At 43.9% G+C, this 20,138-nt stretch overlaps 1 protein-coding gene across 1 annotated transcript in view; it reads right to left on the bottom strand.

Moving 5' to 3' along the window:
• ARHGAP15 (Rho GTPase activating protein 15) overlaps positions 1 to 20,138 on the bottom strand; it is an 830,524-nt gene that overhangs the window by 338,597 nt on the left and 471,789 nt on the right. Inside the window, exons 8-9 of the mRNA XM_073545572.1 lie at positions 18,634 to 18,732; positions 15,645 to 15,762 (exon numbers count right to left, since the gene is read on the bottom strand). Of these exons, the coding sequence (XP_073401673.1) occupies positions 15,645 to 15,762; positions 18,634 to 18,732 (217 nt within the window). The remainder of the gene's footprint in view (positions 1 to 15,644; positions 15,763 to 18,633; positions 18,733 to 20,138) is intronic.

The following is a 20,138-nucleotide window of genomic DNA, read 5'->3' as shown; positions in this document are numbered from 1 at the left end:
ACAGGAAACACACCTACAGTGCCATTTTGAATGCCAAAAACATCAATTCTTATTACTGAAGCATTTCAACCTTAATTTACTTCATAATACTAGTTACGCACCATAAAATGGGGGTTATTTGGCTAAATTTGTGGGGGGTAGGGCTGGCTCCAGGTTTTCATGTGCCCTGGGCCAAAGAGCGCCCCTTTAACACATAGCACAACTCATGATGCTCCGATACCTTAGAGAAATAGCAGTATAGTACAATGAAAAATACTTCACTTTTTACATCTCATGACTGATATCCATTTTAAATTCTCCAATAGCTCCAAAAACGGACAGTATATTACTCCATACAGTATTATGGCCACCGCATAGTGCGCTATACAGAGTAATGAGGCCCATACATTTCTCCATACAGAATCATTGGTCCCATATAATGTTTGAAACAGTATATGATGAGCTCCACATAATGCTACAGTATATGTTGGTCCCCATGGATGAAGCTGCACTGTGTTATGGGCCCAAATAATGCTCCATATATAATGGGCCCCATTTCTAATGCTCTAGTGTATAATGGGCCCTGTAAATGCTGCTCCAGTGTCTGATGTCCACCTTTGGAATGCTCCAGAATATGGTGGGCCCCATATATCATTCTCCAGAGTATAGTGCTCCCCAAAAATTGCTGTCCCTCCTCAAATAAGTCTCCTCGCTAGGGAATCCCTGTACTAGTCTGGGCGTACAGACGTGATGTCATTGCGCTCTCTGATCAGAGTATCACTGTCAGGAAACGCGGAAGACGTCATGGCAGTGGAGCAGGGAGAGGTAAGTATTTCAACTTTGCAAGTGCTGTGATCCTGAGCAAGCAGGGGGGCCCACTCCTTGGCAATGGCACTGGCACAGGGCCCCTCATAGTACGGCGGTGTGTCTGACGGCGGGTGGGCCGAACCAGCACTTTCATCTGCACCTTCCTCTTTGTCACCGTGTAAGGTGGTACAGTATATGGGAAGGGTAACCTGAGTTTCATCAGGGTCAGATTCTGGCTGTGTAGAGTGCGAGGGGAAGGTAGTGGTCTGGGTAAATGTACCAGCAGAATCATCTAGCAGTGGCTGGGCATCAGTGCACTTGTGGCGCCCCCAGGAGTAAGGTCACAACAGTGGCATTAGTTTCCTCCAAGGGAGTGTGATGTCATGCTTGGGAGCAACGAAGGATCTCTCTAGCAGTTAAACCAACACACAACACATTTCCCACTCCAGGCCAGCAGGGAGTCCTCTGAACCTGACTGATGAGGAGCTGCTCTCTGTGGTCGGGAGGAGGTAAGTTAGGGCAGTCTGTGAAGGGAAGGGGAAGTGTGTGGATGTGAGAAGGGGAGCTGGAGGATGAGCAGAGTTAAGGCTCACTCCTAGCTGGAGTGCATGGTCCGGCTTCCGGTCTCCGAGTTTGTAGGGACACTGACGTTCCTGCAGCCGAAACCGGAGGAAGTAGCAGTTGTAAATGCTCTGTACCCAACTAAGGCTCGGAGGCCCCAGCAGCAACGTGTGGGAGCCAGAAGGAAAAGGCTACGGCTGCCTGCCATACGAGAAAGTTCCAAAAGAGAGTCAACAGGGGGAACTTCATTGAACTCAGCACTGCGAGTACCTCAGATAAGCGCTAGAACATAGGCCACACTACCTATCTGCAGAGAGAGAATTCCAAATTGGCTTCCAGGCTGACCAACTCCTCCATCTGTACTCTGGGTCCTGGACGGCACTTACCAAGTACAGGTAAAGGAACTGCACGACTGTGACTGTCATCTTTCTCCTGCGCCTGGCACACGGCACTGCTACATCCTGCACTGCACACTATCTACCAACTCTTTCATCTGCCCTGCGACTACGGCCCTTCCTGTGCAGGGCTTCTACATCTTAGCTGCACCACAACATCTGTCCCAGAGAAGCGACACTGCAGCGCTGGTCAATCTAATCAGAAACCACAGGTGGCGTCATGTATCATTCAACTATAAATGTAATTCACCCCTTTGCATGGACTCCCAGGACCACGGAACGGGTCACCACCACCGTGACACATCCCTGTGAGACACCGGCCCGGTACCAATTAACCCCACTGCCCTGGCTGGCCACCCACACTCCATGTCAGATTCATCTTGGACTGGGGAATTCACAATTTGACTTGATAACCCAGGCATGGTATGATAGAAAGAGCTACATGGACTAATGTGAAGTATGGCCTGCTGCATCATTCACTTTGGGTGGGGGTGTAGGACACAAGGAAAGAGGTTCTTCCTGACCAGGAGCCAGCACTTGACAACTCAGTGCTTGCATTTTTTGAAACTTCAGAAGAGGAGGGCATATTTGCTGGAGCCTGTTTCAGCAATGTAAGCCAAAACCAGTTCCTCATGCTCCGGCTTTAAAAGCGGTTAATCTACTCCCAGAAAAGGTAGCCTTCCAGGTGTTCCGGAGCCAGACCATGACGCAGGCTCAACACCTCCTGCTTTAGCTGCTATTGTGCTTTTGCCACTACGAGCAGATGCACCACCACCATCAGCACCAGCTGGCCCCCCCACGCCCACGTCCTCTTCCACCAAACTTCAAAATTTAGCACAAAATAGACACAAAATAACATCAGATATATGGCATTGTATCAGAAGCATACAGCTCTATTCAGTCAAAGGATAATTATCATTCTCCATATATATTCCATCAGTCACACAGAGACGCTCACAGGCTCAGTATGGTTTAGACAAAGTGTACAGTATCATCAGATAGCAGGTATATATAGCATAGTTTAAACATTAACAATGTACGTCTATATATCAGGAGTAGCGTTGAGCCACCCCGCTAGTGTTTTGGTTCGTCGCACAGGAGGCAAGTTCGTCGAACCACATTGAAAACAATGGCCGGCAAACACAAACACATAGAAAACAATTACAAAACACCTTAAAAGGTGTCCCAAAGCCAAAAAAATGCTCAGAAGACAAAAATTAACATACGGAAAAGGGCAACTACATTTAGAAAAGAGGTGGAGGAGTAAAAGGAGGGGGTGGAGGAGACACAGATATAGACTTGTCATGCCCTTATGAAATCAAGGAAGGCTGGAATAAAAATGTAAAATACAAACCAAAAAAAAAAAAATTCTGAAATCGAACACGATCATATACCGTCGGACTTCCCACCAATAAATTATGCCAACTGGCGATCGGGCGGCGTTATTCCCACAAACCTCCAAACAGCGTCCATGAAGGCAAAGTGTTTGCTTTCCGGGGGCAGTATGATTGCAAAGCTGAAACTTAAAGGAATGTCCAAAAGGGCAACACCAGGAGTGGAGCCTGCGGCTTAATTGGACTCCACCGGGGAAACCACAACCATGCCACCTCAAGAAAAGATGCACACATTGAAAGTTTTGTCGATTCTGGGTGTGGTATGTCCGTTTGTAGTTGTGCTAGCGATTTCTCAGCTTTATTCCGTTAACGAACGAGACTCCGGCATGCCCCCGCAGTACGCGTGAAGCTTACTAGAGGGATACGCAAGGCTCTGGCACGCAAGATCGAGCAATAACAGGTCTATCATGGCCTTACATGTCCGGGGCTGCATGTATGCTACACTGAAAGGACCAGCTTTTGTCGCTTACAGGTGCAGATAACCCGCTGAACACCGTTAGTGATGGGTATCTGTGATTCCAATTATTCCCCGCGAACGATGATTTTCCAGGAAGTGAAGGTCAACCACAATTCCTGAATTAGGCCTAACCGGCATTCCTGAAAAAATGCAAAAAATTACGTGTCCAAACCACAGGTGTTGTAGCTTGCTTAACAGCTCGGCAGCCGTTCTCAGGCCCAGTATGGATTCGACAATATTCTAGAAAGTTGATAAATGGTACAGTTTCACCAGATAGCACATATATATGTAGCATAGTTTACACATTAAAAACCTATGTAGAATCATAGAATCGTAGAGTTGGAAGGGACCTCCTTGGCCATCTGGTCCAACCCCCTGCTCAAAGCAGGATTCGCTAAATCATCCCAGTCAGATGTCTGTCCAGCCTCTGTTTGAAGACTTCCATTGAAGGAGAACTCACCACTTCTCGTAGCAGCCTGTTCCACTCATTGATCACTCTAACTGTCAAAAAGTTTTTTCTAATATCTAATCTGTGTCTCCTCCCATTCAGTTTCATCCCATTGCTTCTAGTCTTTCCTTGTGCAAATGAGAATAAAGTTGATCCTTCTACAATGTGACAGCCCTTTAGATATTTGTAGACAGCTATTAAGTCTCCTCTCAGTCTTCTCTTTTGCAAACTAAACATTCCCAAATCCTGCAACCTTTCCTCATAAGACAGGGTTTGCAGACCGGTCACCATTCTGGTCGCTCTTTTCTGAACTTGCTCCAGTTTGTTGATGTCTTTTTTAAAATGTGGTGCCCAAAACTGGACACAATATTCCAGATGAGGTCTGACCAAAGAGGAGTAGAGGGAAATAATGACTTCACGTGATCTAGACTGTATGCTTCTGTTAATACATCCTAGAATTGCATTTGCCTTTTTTGCTGCTGCATCACACTGTTGACTCATATTCAGTCTGTGATCTATTAGTATACCCAAGTCTTTTTCACATGTGCTGTCACTTAGCCCTATTCCTCCCATTCTATATATGCTTTTTTCATTTTTATTGCCCAGATGTAGTACTTTGCATTTCTCCCTGTTAAAAACCATTCTGTTAGTTGCTGCCCACTTCTCCAGTTTATTTAAATCTTTTTGAATCCTCTCTCTCTCTTCTCTAGTATTAGCTATCCCTCCTAGCTTTGTGTCATCAGCAAATTTAATCAGTTTACCCTCAATTCCTTCATCTAAATCGTTGCTAAAGATGTTGAACAATACAGGGCCCAGGACAGAGCCCTGTGGTACCCCACTTGAGACATTCTTCCAACTGGATGTGCAGCCATTTACGACCACTCTTTGGGTCCGATCACTAAGCCAGTTATGAATCCACCTAACAGTTGCCTTGTCCATTCCATACTTAGTCATTTTTTCAATAAGGATTGTATGAGAGACTTTGTCAAATGCTTTGCTGAAGTCAAGATATACTATATCTACAGCATTTCCTTGATCCACCCAATCAGTGATACCATCATAGAAGGAAATTAAGTTAGTCTGACATGACTTATTAGTTACAAACCCATGCTGACTCTGTTTAATCACTTCATTCTTATCCAGGTATTGACATACATGTTGTTTAATAATTTGTTCAAAGATCTTTCCTGGTATAGAAGTCAGACTCACCGGCCTATAGTTACCTGGGTCCACCTTCTTCCCCTTTTTGAAGATAGGAACAACATTTGCTCTTCTCCAGTCTTCTGGAACTTCTCCTGGTCTCCAAGAATTTTCAAAGATTATGGAGAGGGGTTCAAAAATTTCTTCTGCTATCTCCTTCAGTACTCTGGGGTGTAATTCATCTGGACCTGGAGACTTGAATTCATTTAGGTTAGCTAAGTGTTTCCTTACTATCTTTCTGTTTATAGATATCCTGGATTCTTCTATTCCCTTAATAGGACAGTGAATAACAGTTGATGTTACATTTCCTTTCTGAGAGAAAACAGATGCAAAATAGGAATTTAAAAGTTCAGCCTTCTCAACATCCTGTCTTACCATTTCATCAATTTCATCCTGTAAAAATCCTATAGCATCTTTGACTTTTCTTTTACTTTTGACATATCCCCAAAATCCTTTATTATTGCTTTTGACATCTCTTGCAAGCCTCAATTCATTTTCAGCTTTAGCTAATCTGATTTGTGCCCTGCAGGTTCTGCAGACAGCATTATATTCTTCTTTAGATATGCCTCCCTCTTTCCATTTTATAAACATTTTTTTCTTCCTTTTTAGCATGTGCTTAAGTTCTGTGTTCATCCATCCTGGTTTCCTTAAATGCTTCCTATTCTTCCCTCTTTTCGGAATTGTTAACAACTGTGCTTTGAGAATTTCATTTTTCAAGATTTCCCATCCTTCCTGGACATTTTTGTCTTTAAGGATATCCAGCCATTGGATCCCTCCAATTCTCTTTCTGAATCCCTTAAAATCTGCCTTTCTGAAATCTAACCTTGACGTCTGAGTCTTCACAGGTCTTCCGCCTCTAGTTATCCAAAATTCTAAAATAGCATGGTCGCTACCTCCTAGGGTCCCAGCCACTTTTACCTCCTCAACCATTTCCTCCCTGTTTATAAGGATTAGATCCAAGGTAGCAGTTCCCCTTGTTTTCTCCCTTACCTTTTGGAAGATAAAGTTGTCAGCAAGAGGGGATAAGAATTTCCTTGACCTGTTAGTTTTGCCTGAGAGAGATTCCCAACAAATGTCTGGATAGTTGAAATCTCCCATGACAACTATGTCATATTTTTTTGAGAACTTGGCCATTTGATGCATAAAGAGTTCATCCATATCTTCAGCTTGCACAGGTGGCCTGAAGTAAATGCCTACAATGGTGTCCTTTCCATTGTTCTGTCCTTGTATTCTTACCCAAACAGTTTCCACAGAACTCCCGGTCTCTGAAGCTTCAATCTCTGTGCAGATATACGCGTTTCTAACATACAATGCGACACCCCCTCCTCGTTTATCAAGTCTGTTTCTTGCAAATAAGTTGTATCCTTCTAGTTTTGTATTCCAATCATGTGTATTGTCCCACCAAGTTTCAGTGATTCCAATGACATCGTATTTCTTTTCCTGTGTTAGTAGTTCCAATTCTCCTTGTTTGTTGCCCATGCTTTGTGCATTAGTATAGAAACATTTTAGTTTGTGATTGGTTTCTCTTTCTCCAATATTTTTATTAATTAGATTCTTTCGTCTTTGTTCTTCCTTTCCACTTCTAATAGCAGAGTTCTCAATAGCATTTGTCAGGTGTATGGCTTTTTCTGGTCTTTTGCTTCCCTTCCCATGTTGTTCTAGTTTAAATGTCTATATATCAGGAGGCAGGCTCAGATGGTCTCAGGCCCAGTATGGATTAGACGTGATTGGACAAAGGTGAGAAAGGGTACCGTATCACTGGATAACAGGTATGCATAGCATAGTTTACACGTTAAAAATATATATCTATAGATCAGGAGGCAAACTCAGACGTTCTCAGGTCCAGTATGGATTTGACCAGATTGTACAAAGTTGAGAAAGGGTACCTTATCACTGGATAGCAGGTATATATAGCATAGTTTAAACATTTAAAATCTCTGTGTTCTCAGTATGGATTAGACAACAATCTAAAAAGTCAAAAAAAGGAAATGTATTGGAAGCGTACACCAGTATACACTTTTGGTGGTATTTTTTAATCTTCATATATATTTCTGTCTCAGTAAGACAGTCCAGACTCTCCGCAATTGGAAATGAGATGCATACAATTACTGACATAAAGTCTAGTGATTGCAGAAATCTAGTAATTACTATTCACAGAAAAATCTTCCGTCACAATTCTCAGAGGCGATGCTGACCCTCAATTAATTAGTGTGTGGAGACAGGAAAAAACCTTTCTTTGTGAAGAAAGTGTTGCTGTATCGCAGTGCCGTTGATGCCATCGCCATTACTCATATCCATCCAATTTTGATCACAGGGAGAGATGTAAACATGGTGCTCACTGCCTATCATGATCTGTCACGTATCTTTGGAGTGCAAAACACAGAAGCCACAGGCCCTAGGCGATTCAAATGGATTGGCCTGAGAGGGCATATTTAAAAATGTGCGCTGGAATGTCACACGTCTGTGGGTAGGAAAACTGTGAAAGCTGATGAGAAACCACCACTGCATCTCATTGTGAGTCGATGTCCATAAGAAATGGAAGCTATTGATCATCTGAAGCTAGAGCCCGGCCAGCGGGACAGGGAATAGCTACGTCTTAACCATCATCTTCTATCAGTTAACCAAATTTGTAGTGGCAGTCCCAGTGAAGGATTTGACAGCCCAGACTACACAGCGGAGGAGCAGGGAGAGGTAAACATTGCAAATGCTGGGGCCCTGCCCAAGCAAGGGGGGCCCACTCGTGGGCGTCGGTACTGGCACTGGGCCCCTCATAGTACGGCGGTGTGTCTGACGGCAGGTGTGCACCCCCACCACCAGAGACACTTGACTGCACTATGAGGGACCCTGTGCCAGTGCCCGCACCCAAGAGTCGGCCCACCCACCTGTCCAGGGCAACGGCACTCACACGGTTGCGTGCACTAGGTTGTGACCCCGGCCATGGGGGGAGGAGGCAGCCCAGTTAGGGAGGTTTACAAAATGGCATATGTTGATGTGGGACATTCACTTGCTGCTAAAGGCGAAATTGGTCAAGTCCCAGGAAGAGGAGGACCAAAGAAAGCCATTTTTCTGGCAACCTGTGTCATCAGGGTAAGGTGTGACAAAATCCTTGGAAACCCATGCATGGTTCATTTTAATGAAGGTTAGATCATCCACATTTTGGGTCGAGAGGTGGGTCCTTTTTTCTGTCAGGATTGATCCAGCAGCACTGAAGACTCTTTCCGATAGCACACTTGCAGCTGGGCAAGCGAGCTCCAGTAAGGCATATTGTGCCAATTCAGGCCAGGTGTCCAGTTTAGCGGCCCAATAGTCAAATGGGAATGACCTGTGAGGGAGAACATCGATATGGGACGAGAAGTAGTTTGTAACCATAGTTGACAAGTGCTGTCTCCTGTCACTTTCAATCGATGCAGTATTACCAGTCGTGTGAGCGGGACTTGAAAAATCAGTCCACAACATGGTCATGAAACCCCTGTCTCCAACGCCACTTCTGATGTGTGCACCACCAACACCTCTTCCAAGTTGCCCCCGGCCCCTACGGCCCATGTGAGAACCATCACCGCTGCTGTGTGCTGGGAATGCCTCAACCAACCAGTTTACCAGAGTTGCTTGTTTGTTAGCCAATATTAGGTCAAGGTTCTCCTGTGGCATGATGTTTTGGAATTTGCCATTATAGCGTGGATCCAGGATGCTGGCCAACCAGTAGTCGTCATCGTTCATCATTTTGGCAAGGCGGGGGTCCCTTTTTAGGATCTGCAAGGCATAATCTGACATGTGGGCCAATGTTCCCGGTGTCAATGATGCACTGCGAGTGCTGGGTGGAGGAGCACTTTCAAATCCACATCCCTCCAGTCACGCACAAACCCTGTACCAGACCTTGCCACGCCAACATTTTCTCTTACCCCACGAGAAGCATCCTCCTCCCCTAAATAATCATCCCCATCATCATTCTCCTCTTCCTCTTCTTCCTCCACCTCGTCCAGGAGAGTTCCCGGAGCAGACAATGGCTGACTGTCATCAAGGCCTCCCTCCTCCTCTTCCTCATCATCCTCGGCTGCAGAAGCCTGCTCCTTAATGTGCATCAAAGTTTGCATGAGCAGACGCATAAGTGGGATGCTCATGCTTATGATGGCGTCCTCTGCGCTTTCCAGCCGTGTGCATTCCTCAAAACACTGAAGGACTTTACAGAGGTCTTTCAGCTTCGACCACTGCACACCTGTCAACTCCATGTCTGCCCTCAAAGTGCCTGCCCGTGTATCCTCCCACAAATGCATTACGGCCTGCCTCTGTTCGCACAGCCGCTCAACCATGTGCAGGGTGGAGTTCCACCTTGTTGCAACGTCGATAATTAGGCGGTGCTTGGGAAGGTGGAGCAATCGCTGCAGCTTCTGCATACGACTGGAGTGTACTGGCGACTGGCAGATGTGCGAGCACATTCTTCGGACCTTCTGGAGCGGGCCTGTTAACTCCGGATAATTATTAAGGAAGTACTGCACCACCAGGTTCAAGGTGTGAGCCAAGCAAGGCATGTGTCTGAGTTTTGAAAGGGCTATGGCTGCCACAAAATTCCAGCCGTTGTCACTAACTACCTTGCCTGCCTCAAGATGTAGACTGCCCAGCCATGACTCAGTATGTTGCTGAAAGTAGTCGGCCAGTACCTCCGCTGTGTGTCTGTCGCCCAAACACATCATCTTCAACACAGCCTGCTGACGCTTTCCACTAGCTGATCGATAGGGGGACACCTCGTGTGCAACACTGGCAGCTGCGGATGGAGTGCTCGTGCGACTGCGTTCTGTGGATGACCTTTCGCTTCTGGAGGAGGAGGAGGGTCAAACGCCTACAGCCAACTGTTTCCTATACCGTGGGCTAGGCAGCACTGTCCCACCACCACTGTCCCCTGTGGACCCTGCATCCATCACATTAACCCAGTGCGCAGTGATGGACACGTAACGGCCCTGGCCATGCCTACTGGACCATGCATCAGTTGTGAGGTGCACCTTTCCACGCACTGATTGCTTGAGTGCATGTACAATGCGGTCTTTCACATGAAGGTGGAGGGCAGGGATGGCTTTGCGAGAAAAGAAGTGGCGACTGGGTAGGTCATAGCGTGGTACTGCGTAGGCCATGAGTTCGCGGAAAGCTGTGCTTTCAACCAACCGATAGGGCATCATCTCTAACGAGATTAGTTTGGCAATGTGGGGTGGGCGTTCAAACCCAGTGTACGCGGATGAGAGGATGAGTACTTTCTTGTCCTACTCATAGTCTCTGGTAGGGTGAGCTGGACTTTAGAGCTGCATATGATCGAACTAGCGGTGGACATGGCGGACTGAGAGAGGGTTGATGATGGTGATGGAGATGGTGTTATTTCTGATGGCCTAGTTTCAGTCTTTAGTTGCAATAACAGTGTGATTCCCTGACTGCTTTGGCCTTGCGATGACACCTCAACATTTGCTGCTGGTGGGTGTGCTAACCGGTGGGCTTACAGTGGGGGAAACAATGTAGTGTTGCTGACTACCTTCTTTGGGAGCAGTTGCACATGTGGTACGTGAGTTTTGGTAGTCCGTCCACGCTTGCAAGTGCATGGTGGTTAAATGTCTTAGCATGCAACTGGTATTCAAATTTCTCAGATTTTTCCCTCGGCTAAAGGTCTTTGCGCACGTCTTACAGATAATCATTGTCTGATCATTAGGATTTTGTTCAAAAAAGTGCCACACTGCACTATTCCTATGAAAGACATTTTGAGGCCTTGCACGCTGTGCTATTTTGACCGTTTGGCCAAGCTGTCCTGCAACTCTTTTGGTTTTTGTAACCTGTTTTTGGACTGCTCCGGGCCTGCCAGATAACAGCTGTTGTGATGTCGATGCCCGCTGCAGATGCTCCTCCTTTTCTGAGCTATTGGCAGAGGCACCCTCTTCCCCCAATGGATGCCAATCTGGGTCAACAACTGAGTCATCCATCACCTCCTCTTCAATGTCATGTGCACCTTCCTCTGTGTCACCGTGTATGGTGGTATAGTATGCGGGAAGGGGCACCTGAGTTTCATCAGGGTCAGATTCTGCCTCAGTACACTGAGAGGACAATGTAGTGCTCTGAGTGAATGTACCAGCAGAATCATCTATCAGTGGCTGTGCATCAGTTCACTCCATGTCATATTCATCTTGGCCTGGGTAATTCACGATTTGACTTGACAACCCAGGCATGGTATGTGAAAACAGCTCCATGGAGTAATCTGTAGTGTGGCCTGCCGCATCCTTCAATTTTGGTTGGGGTGAAGGACACAAGGAAAGGTGTGGTTCATGACCATGAGCCTCCAATGACGACTCAGTGCTTATATTTTTTAAAACTTCAGAAGAGTAGGCGATAGAGCTGGAGGCTGAGTCAGCAATGTAAGCCAAAACTTGTTCTTGAAGCTCCGGCTTTAAAAGCGGTTTACCTACTCCCAGAAAAGGGAGCCTTCGAGGCCTTGTGGAGCCAGACGATGATGCAGGCTCAACACCTCCTTCAATAGGTGCTATTTTGCTTTTGCCACTACCAGCAGATCCACCACCAACACCAACACTATCATTACCAGCTGCCAACCCCCGCCCACTTCCACGGACTCTTCCACCACACTTCCTCATTTTTGGGGAAAATGTACACAAAAAACCACCAACTATATGGTACTGTAAAAAAAGGTACAAGGTGTATATAGTAGTGGAGAGAATTTCAATCTCTCTAGACTTCAGGACACAGTTGGATTCTGTCAGGCCCTGTTTATTTTACACCGCAATGTGACAGGCAGATTCTGGATGGTGTAAGAAAGGTGTATAGAGGACTGGGGAGAATTTGAATCTCTCTAGACTTCAGGACACAGTTGGATTCTGTCAGGCCCTGTTTATATTACACCGCAATGTGACAGGCAGATTCTGGATGGTGTAAGAAAGGTGTATAGAGGACTGGGGAGAATTTGAATCTCTCCAGACTTCAGGACACAGTTGGATTCTGTCAGGCCCTGTTTATATTACACCGCAATGTGACAGGCAGATTCTGGATGGTGTAAGAAAGGTGTATAGAGGACTGGGGAGAATTGGAATCTCTCTAGACTTCAGGACACAGTTGGATTCTGTCAGGCCCTGTGTATATTACACCGCAATGTGACAGGCAGAAATTGCCTAGTGTATGACAAACTACAAGGTGTATATAGGATTGGGCAGAATTGGAATCTCCCTAAAGTGTAGGTCTGTAAGAACGGACAAACTCCTCGGCTTTTCCTTACAGAGTCACACACTTAGATAGCTTCAATTTGGCCGTGATAACAGCCGTTACATGGTACTGTGAGAGGAGCGTACACATAAACCACTGTACGGTGTATGTAAAATTGTCAAGCTCTGTGTTTTTGTATACGGACTGACACACGCTGTCTCTCTCTAGTTTTGAATGTAATCAAACAGCAGATATACTAAATTGTTTGAAAAACGGACAAAACTATAAGGTGTAGGTCTGTAAGAACAGACAAACTCCTCGGCTTTTCCTTACAGAGTCACACCCTTAGATAGCTTCAATTTGGCCATTACACGGTACTGTGTGAGGAGCGTACACCGCTGTACGGTGTGTGAAAAAATGAAAGCTCAAAACCTCACCAGGACAAAACAATAAAATTTGGATTGCTTTTAAAAAAGCAGTTTGAACACCAGTGTGCACACAGCAATGCAGCTAGCCTTAAAAGGCAGGCTAATCACCACCAGCGCTGCTGCACAAAAGCAAAAATCTTCACCTTTCACTGCACAGTAAATACAGTGAAAAACGCTATCAGCAGAAGCAGTTTTTTTTTTCTTTTTGCCTTCCTAACGCTCTCCTTACAGAATCAGCAGCAGCAGCTCTCCCTATTCTGAGATCAGCATGAGTAACATGGCGGTCGGCGTGCATACCCTTTTATACCCCCTGAGACGCCCCACAAAGCAAGCCAATCACTTGCATGCCCTTCTCCAAGATGGTGGTGACCGCTGCCTATGTCATCACGTTGCCCACAGTGTCCGTTCTTCCTGATTGGCTGAAAGAGGGCACTAAAGCATCTTTTGAAACGCGACTTTGGCGCTAAAGTCGCCGACCTCGTGGCCGACCTCACGCTAAGGTCGGGTTTCGTTTCATGAAACCCGACTTTGGCGAAAGTCGGCGACTTTTGAATTTTTTCGACCCGTTTCGCTCAACTCTACTGGCCACAATATGGTTGATAGAGTTGTGCTGTTCCGATCCACTGCTGAAAAGATCTGTCGCTGCCACCAGTGAGAACAGCTGATAGCTGGGGGTGCCAGGTATTGCACCCCCACTGATCTGCTATTGATAAGCTATCCTAAGAAAAGGCCTTCAATATAAAGGTACTAGACAACCCCTTTAAAAAAATTGCACCTTTAAGTGCCACATGTGAATTTTATATATTTTGATATATTTTGTATAGTTTTGTTTTTCCAAAGTGTTAAAAATCAACTAATAAAAAACATATATAATACCAAAAAGTTATTCTTTGGCATTCTCATGAGAAGATGATGTCACACAATAACCAATTTGATATACATTTTAATTACTATCCCAGAATTATTTTACATTTTTACAATATAAACAAGTCATTACTTTGAGGAGATACGTGTGTAGGCTGTTGAAAATCTGTGGCATTAAAAATTAATATTTTGAAATATCCCAATTTTTGGAATTCTCTGTAGGCAAACTGGACAATGAAAGAGCCACCTGTTAATTGCTCACGATGTGTCATCTGTGTTTAGATGCCAAATATTCAGAAGTCACTTTTGGCTCCATCACATCGCTGTACTGGCTACGACATTGGACTCGGTTTTGTGATCATTAAAACATTATTCCAAAAAGCTATTTATTTTATTTTCATGCCTAAACACTAACATTAATGCTCCTGATACTGTACATTGATGATAAATTTGATGCGCTGCTTTTTGCTTTTCATGTAGAGAAATGCAAATGTAAAAAGTTCTGGATGCAGATTCCTTATTAATCCCAAATTAAAGATTTTTTCAGGGATTAGAAAAAGAGGTTTACCATAATAGTTTTTTTTCCAGTAAACAGCGCCAGTCTTGTCCACAACATATGCCTGGTATTGTAGTTCATAAATATAAAGATACTTGGCATTCCAAAATGAAGATAGATTCAATTTTCATTCTGATAATCCCCACAATATAGTAGCAATGCTTCGGTCCCAAAATATGGACTTTCATCAGACACAGAATGCTCTTTCTCCTCCCAGCACCGAGCCTCCTGCCAGTGATTGACAGGACAGTCTTTACTTTGACCTGCTCCACCCACTGACATGTCACTCAAGCACCATCAATCTGGGAGCAGCCTATGCTCAGTAACGTGCTGATCATGGTGGGAGACCTGGAATGTCCATCTTGCTCATGTTCTGCCACCGGAAATCAAGATGCCTACATGAGATATCAGTCATTGTGACCTGCTCCGCAGCCTAAGATTTTATGCAGACGTCATCATTCCCAGGTGATGGGGCAGAGCATGCGCCTATAGATATTTTGCCTTTCTCGGTGTCATCAGGATGTTACTGGCATGTGCTGTCCCTGGATTGCCTGCCCATGCATGTAATGTTGCCTAGGGGAGCAGGTCACAGAAGGCTGACTTGTAAATCACTGGCAGGAGGCTGGCTCCAGAAGGAGAAAGAGGCCAACAAAGCTGGAGAGGTGCAAGAGAAGACCAAACCCACTTGCAAGGTCATTTGCCGAAGACAATGAGACACAGATTTGTAATATAAAAGGTATGAAGACATTATTATTCTTACCAATACTCTACTGTGATGATGTTATTTTGGGGTATAAAACCTTCAGACAGGATCCCTTTTACCTACTGATTCACCACCACCACCTCTCCGGTGGTGTCTGACGGTCTGTGCAAATTTCTGTGCAAGAATGACATGCTGTCCATGCGCACGTGATCACAGCAATCATTAGCCTCAGTGGTGAAGATGATGGGGCATACTATACAAGATCAGCGACTGACTACATCACATGCAGAATCGACATTTCTGGACGGACTGGCAAGAAATCACACAGCAGTGACAATCACCGCTGGAGCAGCTGGGAATTCGAAAGATATATATTTTTTTAATCGAATTACATTTTTTACTACTAGGAAACTTTAAATATCAGTGTTCAGTGAGTGCCTAATTTTCCATTATCATGGTATATTTTAATTCTATGTATACACAAGTGATTTGGACGTTTGTGAAAAAAAAAAAAATAGGATCCCCGACCGCCATAAACATAACAAAAAAAATAATCAGAACAGAAATGTGAACCCTTTTCAATAATTTTTTTGGCAATATTGAAAACGGATGGGCATCGGCAGAGAAGACCATATTCATAGCAGAAACGTGATGGATGACATAAAATACCTACCCAGTGATTTTCTTAGCTCATTTTTCTTCTCTTTCAACTCATTCCCTGGAAGTAACATCTCCGTGCTGGCAGACTTCCGGACATTAATACTCAGTGCTGAAAATGAAGGCGCCATTCCCTGAAAGACACATTCAATAAGTTTTTAGACCTTAAAAGATTTTTTTTTTTTAGAAAATCAGATTTAATTACAGGTATGACAATTATTTTACTCGTCCATGAGCTATCCTCATTCCTTCCGGCCTACTGCTTGCCTGAGGGGTGGTGCACTCCGGTAAGATTGACAGTTTGGACCAGCGGCATGACTGCAACCCCAGACCTGAACTTTGCCGCCTCTGCTGTATAGGAGAAACTCATGGGAGACTGAAACTGAAAGTATCCAACATTCTGGCCAATTTCAGAAGAATCCATATCAGCTTTACAGCCAACAGTTTGCAAGTCCTGCTCTCCGTGCTAGGAAACTGGCACCTCTGATAGACTGCAAAGGTGGACAGTAACAATAAAATTAAAAATCCCTCCAATATCAAGGATTTTACTAGCACTTTACAATTTTAGGCATTTATGGTGATAAGAAAACCCATTTAAAAGAAGATTCCAGGTGATACACTGTTACCTCAAAGAACAGAAATTATAAGCTATGACCACCTCTTCTGGCCAAGCACCAGACACAGCAAAAAGAATCAGAGGATATATTTCCTAGCGTACTCCTTAATGCTGGCATCTTCTCATTTTTACCAATTCAAAAGTCTCAATATAAATGAATTGTAGACCTTTCTGTGGTGAAAAAATTTCTCAGATGCTACAAGGATGGACCGCTAAGAATTACAAATTTTCCTAACTTTCAACCATCAAAGGTAAATGCATTTCCTAAGACAACTCCACAAAAGCAAACTGATTTTTGGGGTCTACAGATGTGTTCTTCATTACATTACTTTTTCTTTTGGATCAATATATTCTGACATAATTGGCAAGAGATAGCCATGTTCGAAAGGAAAAAAATATATTTGGACACTTTGCTGGGAGAAGATTTTGATATATGTGTCTGTGTGTGGTTGCTCAGTGGATGTGATGTGAATTGCAACCTGACAAAGGTTTTGCTAGCTTGTTGTACTAATCTGTTGGATTTGTATAGTTAGATACTGGAGTCTTTAAAGAAATTTGCATAATATTGTGTGGATACATGTGAATAACATAAATATGCCTTAACAGTTTATATTAACAAGTATTGGATAACCCTTCAACTATTTTACTAACCCAATACCCCTTAATAGAAGATGATAGAGAGAAAGACCTTTATCCTACTGCTGTAGCCTTTAAGTCAACCCATTTGGTAGGGGAATAGCAGCACTTATATCAAATGTGTCAGTCCAACTGATAATCACGGAATTGAATGGACCTCCATGATATCCTTTGTATGCAGTGGAACACGTACTGATCATCCAAAGAAACATCACTAGATATGATTCTCAGTTTCGGATGAAGCAAGGTCAATCAAGGCCCTCACTTAGTAGCTGAATAAATCCAAAAAGAGTACATAAAGGAAACCAGTCACCAGAAAAAAAAGCTGTTAATCTGCAGATATAAGGTTAATCTGCAGGTTAACAGCATTATCATGCTGCCCGGTGCCTGCACGTAGACAAACACTGTGGTGAGAAAATTAACTTTATTCTCCCCGGCAGTATTTGGCTTTCAGTCACAGGGGTGGAGGCGCCACTAGTCCAGTCACCATTCTGCGAAGGCTGATGCTGACTGACAGCCAGCCCCTATAGAGAGGCAATGTGATTCAGGGCCGAAGGCGCAGTTATAGCCACCGTTCTTTATACTTAGATTGGTGACCGAGCTCACGCGTGCACCGCCCCGTTACTGAAACTGAGCCTCTATCCCCTGACTGACAGTCAACTCCAAAGCAGAGCCAGTGTCAGTCATGGCTGGGGGCACGGTTTCAGCCATGGTGGTGATGGGCTGGCATTAGGGCCATAGGCCCAGCTGTCAGTCAGGGCCAGGGGCGAGTTTACAGCCACCGCTCAAATGCAGACCTTTGACTGAACTCGTTCCGATTCCGCTCCCATGACTGACAAGGGAACGCTGCTGGGGACAATAAAGTTCATTTTCTCCCCACTGCATTCGGCTGCGTGCAGCATGACAATGCCATTAACATGCAAATTAACCCATATCTGCAGGTTAATAGCTTTTTTTATGGTGACAGATTCCCATTAGAGGGAATGCATCATCAATAAATTACATTATTTTAATCAGGTTCTTGTGTTAAATGCATTTAAAAGAAAAATAAAAAAAATGTTCATATCACAATATTTATTAAAAATAAACTGTAAAAAAAGCTTGCAATTTTCTAAATGACTTTGAATCTTCATATAAATAACCTGCAATGAACAGATTCTCACCCATCTTTTGTACTGAAGTATCTACTAAACATGTGCACAGGTTATTAAGTAGGGAGGGAGAGGAAGGTAGAACCAGTGTATTCAGCTCTGTATACAGGTGTCACGCATCATTGGAATCCGGCCTCTGATGATAAGGAAGCTGCTGTAAATTCTTCCTGTTAGGACAGGAAGTACAAGTCTTAAACAGCCCCAGTGGCCAATGTGAAAATTGCAAGATTACTAATTTTGCTTTTAATACAGATTGTGATATGAAAAAAAAAAATTGGAAAAATTTATTTATCTGATATACCCCACTTTAATGCAAACTTCTTTTTCTCTTGTGCATGAAACAAACCGCGGAATGCAAATTGAATAACAAAAGTTTTCTGTTCTGCAAAAGTTAGAGAGCTGTCACCTAGAGAACATAACCTTCCCAGGACGTCAAAAGCAAATTACTAATTCTCCAAATAATCAAGACCTAATTATTATTAACGGCTCACGCCGTTTGTTTTTGTCTGCATATCTGTCATTTCATCCATCCGCTAAACTGTATAAACACACCATGCTTGTGAAAACTCTTTTCTCGAAAAAGGTAACAAAGTAATACATACCAAGCTGTCAATTGCATTTCGGATTGCACAGAACCATTCTTGTATGGTAACATCTGCGTCTGACTGTAGAAGAAACTCGTTTCCTGATTCTGTTGTGATCTGAACGGAGAAATTTTATTGTAAGCAAGTGGACTGTTGAAAGATTATTTATTTAGACCAAACATGCCCAATGCATGGGAATTTCGTTACTTTCATACTAACAAGCCCAAGGAGCCTTCACTTTGAAAATCAATGCAGTTTCTTTCAGTCATGATACTAAGTCAAGGGTGGAAACTTTGCAAATAAAACATAAAAGTACAAAAGAAATATAAACATGATCTAAGACAATTACATAATACAGTAACATTTATTTTATTTGGCATTAAATAGCTTAGAAACTGATAATTTGGAGTGATACTTTCCAGAAGAAACCTGTAAAACAATCAGAAATCTCGTACAACAAAGAAAACGTTGTAGAAATAACTAGTTTACTTTCTATCAGCAATTTATTTCTGACTATCATCTTTAGAAAAAAGAATGTTTAGATGCAAACTCTGTAAAATGACCTCTCCACATTCCCTGCTATTTATTGCATTAGTGTCCTATTTTGCAGAAAGGAGATCAGTAAGTATGGTTCCTTGAATGTACGGTGTCTTTAAGGACACTAGAGCATGGTTCTGCATATGTTCTGCTCTAGATGGGTGTTGCCCCCTTTTAGAGTCAGGCATCTTATCTACATTACTTCCCATGGGTAGGTATCAGAACAATGGGGGGTGTAAGTCATGCTCTGATCCCTGTTATGAATGAGTCACCGAGGAGTATGGCAGGAACAGGCTAAGTCACCAGAAGACCAGAGAGGTTGGTAACTAAGCGGATTGCAGACCCCTGATCCTATCAACACAACGATCAGTAGCCGTGGAGCGTTCCTACAATGCCCTAGACGCTTCGTCACAGCCGGAGAACTAACTAAGCCTAAAGACAGAAAGGTGAAATCTAAACTGCCCCAGAGCAGATCCCCAAAGGAATAGACAGCCCCCAAACATATATTGTCGGTGAGACAAGATGAGACACAAACACAGGCAGAGAACAGACTGAGCAAATGGTGGGGCCCAAGCTGTCTAGACAGGACAGGACAGAAAAGATACTGTCTGCAATCATGCACAAAACCCTAAAAAAGTCCAACACTTCTGATATACAAAAAACCTGAGGCCACACAACCTCACCCCCGCTAGATCAGCACTCTGGTATAAACTGGAAGCAAAGCAAAAAGATACTAACATAACAGGGGACTGAAAAAGCTGTAACATATGAAGCAGGGCCCAGCGCTGCCCCCAGCAGGGAGCACTCTGAACCCTAGCAACAAAGCAGAAAGCAAAAAAAAAGACCCAACCAGATTAGATGCAAAGGATTAGCAAAAGAATCACTTAACTGAACCATGCAGATCAAGCAGGGGACAAAAGAACTCCAAGTGCACAAGGAGGAAAAATCACCAGCAACCTTCAAGAGCAGCCACCTCAATTATATGC

The sequence above is a fragment of the Dendrobates tinctorius genome, unplaced genomic scaffold, assembly GCF_039654945.1.
Source record: "Dendrobates tinctorius isolate UK_male_01 unplaced genomic scaffold, ASM3965494v1 ptg000143l, whole genome shotgun sequence".
Taxonomy (NCBI): domain Eukaryota; kingdom Metazoa; phylum Chordata; class Amphibia; order Anura; family Dendrobatidae; genus Dendrobates; species Dendrobates tinctorius.
Note: the sequence above shows the minus strand (reverse complement) of the source record. Positions and strands in the feature narration are given on the sequence as shown.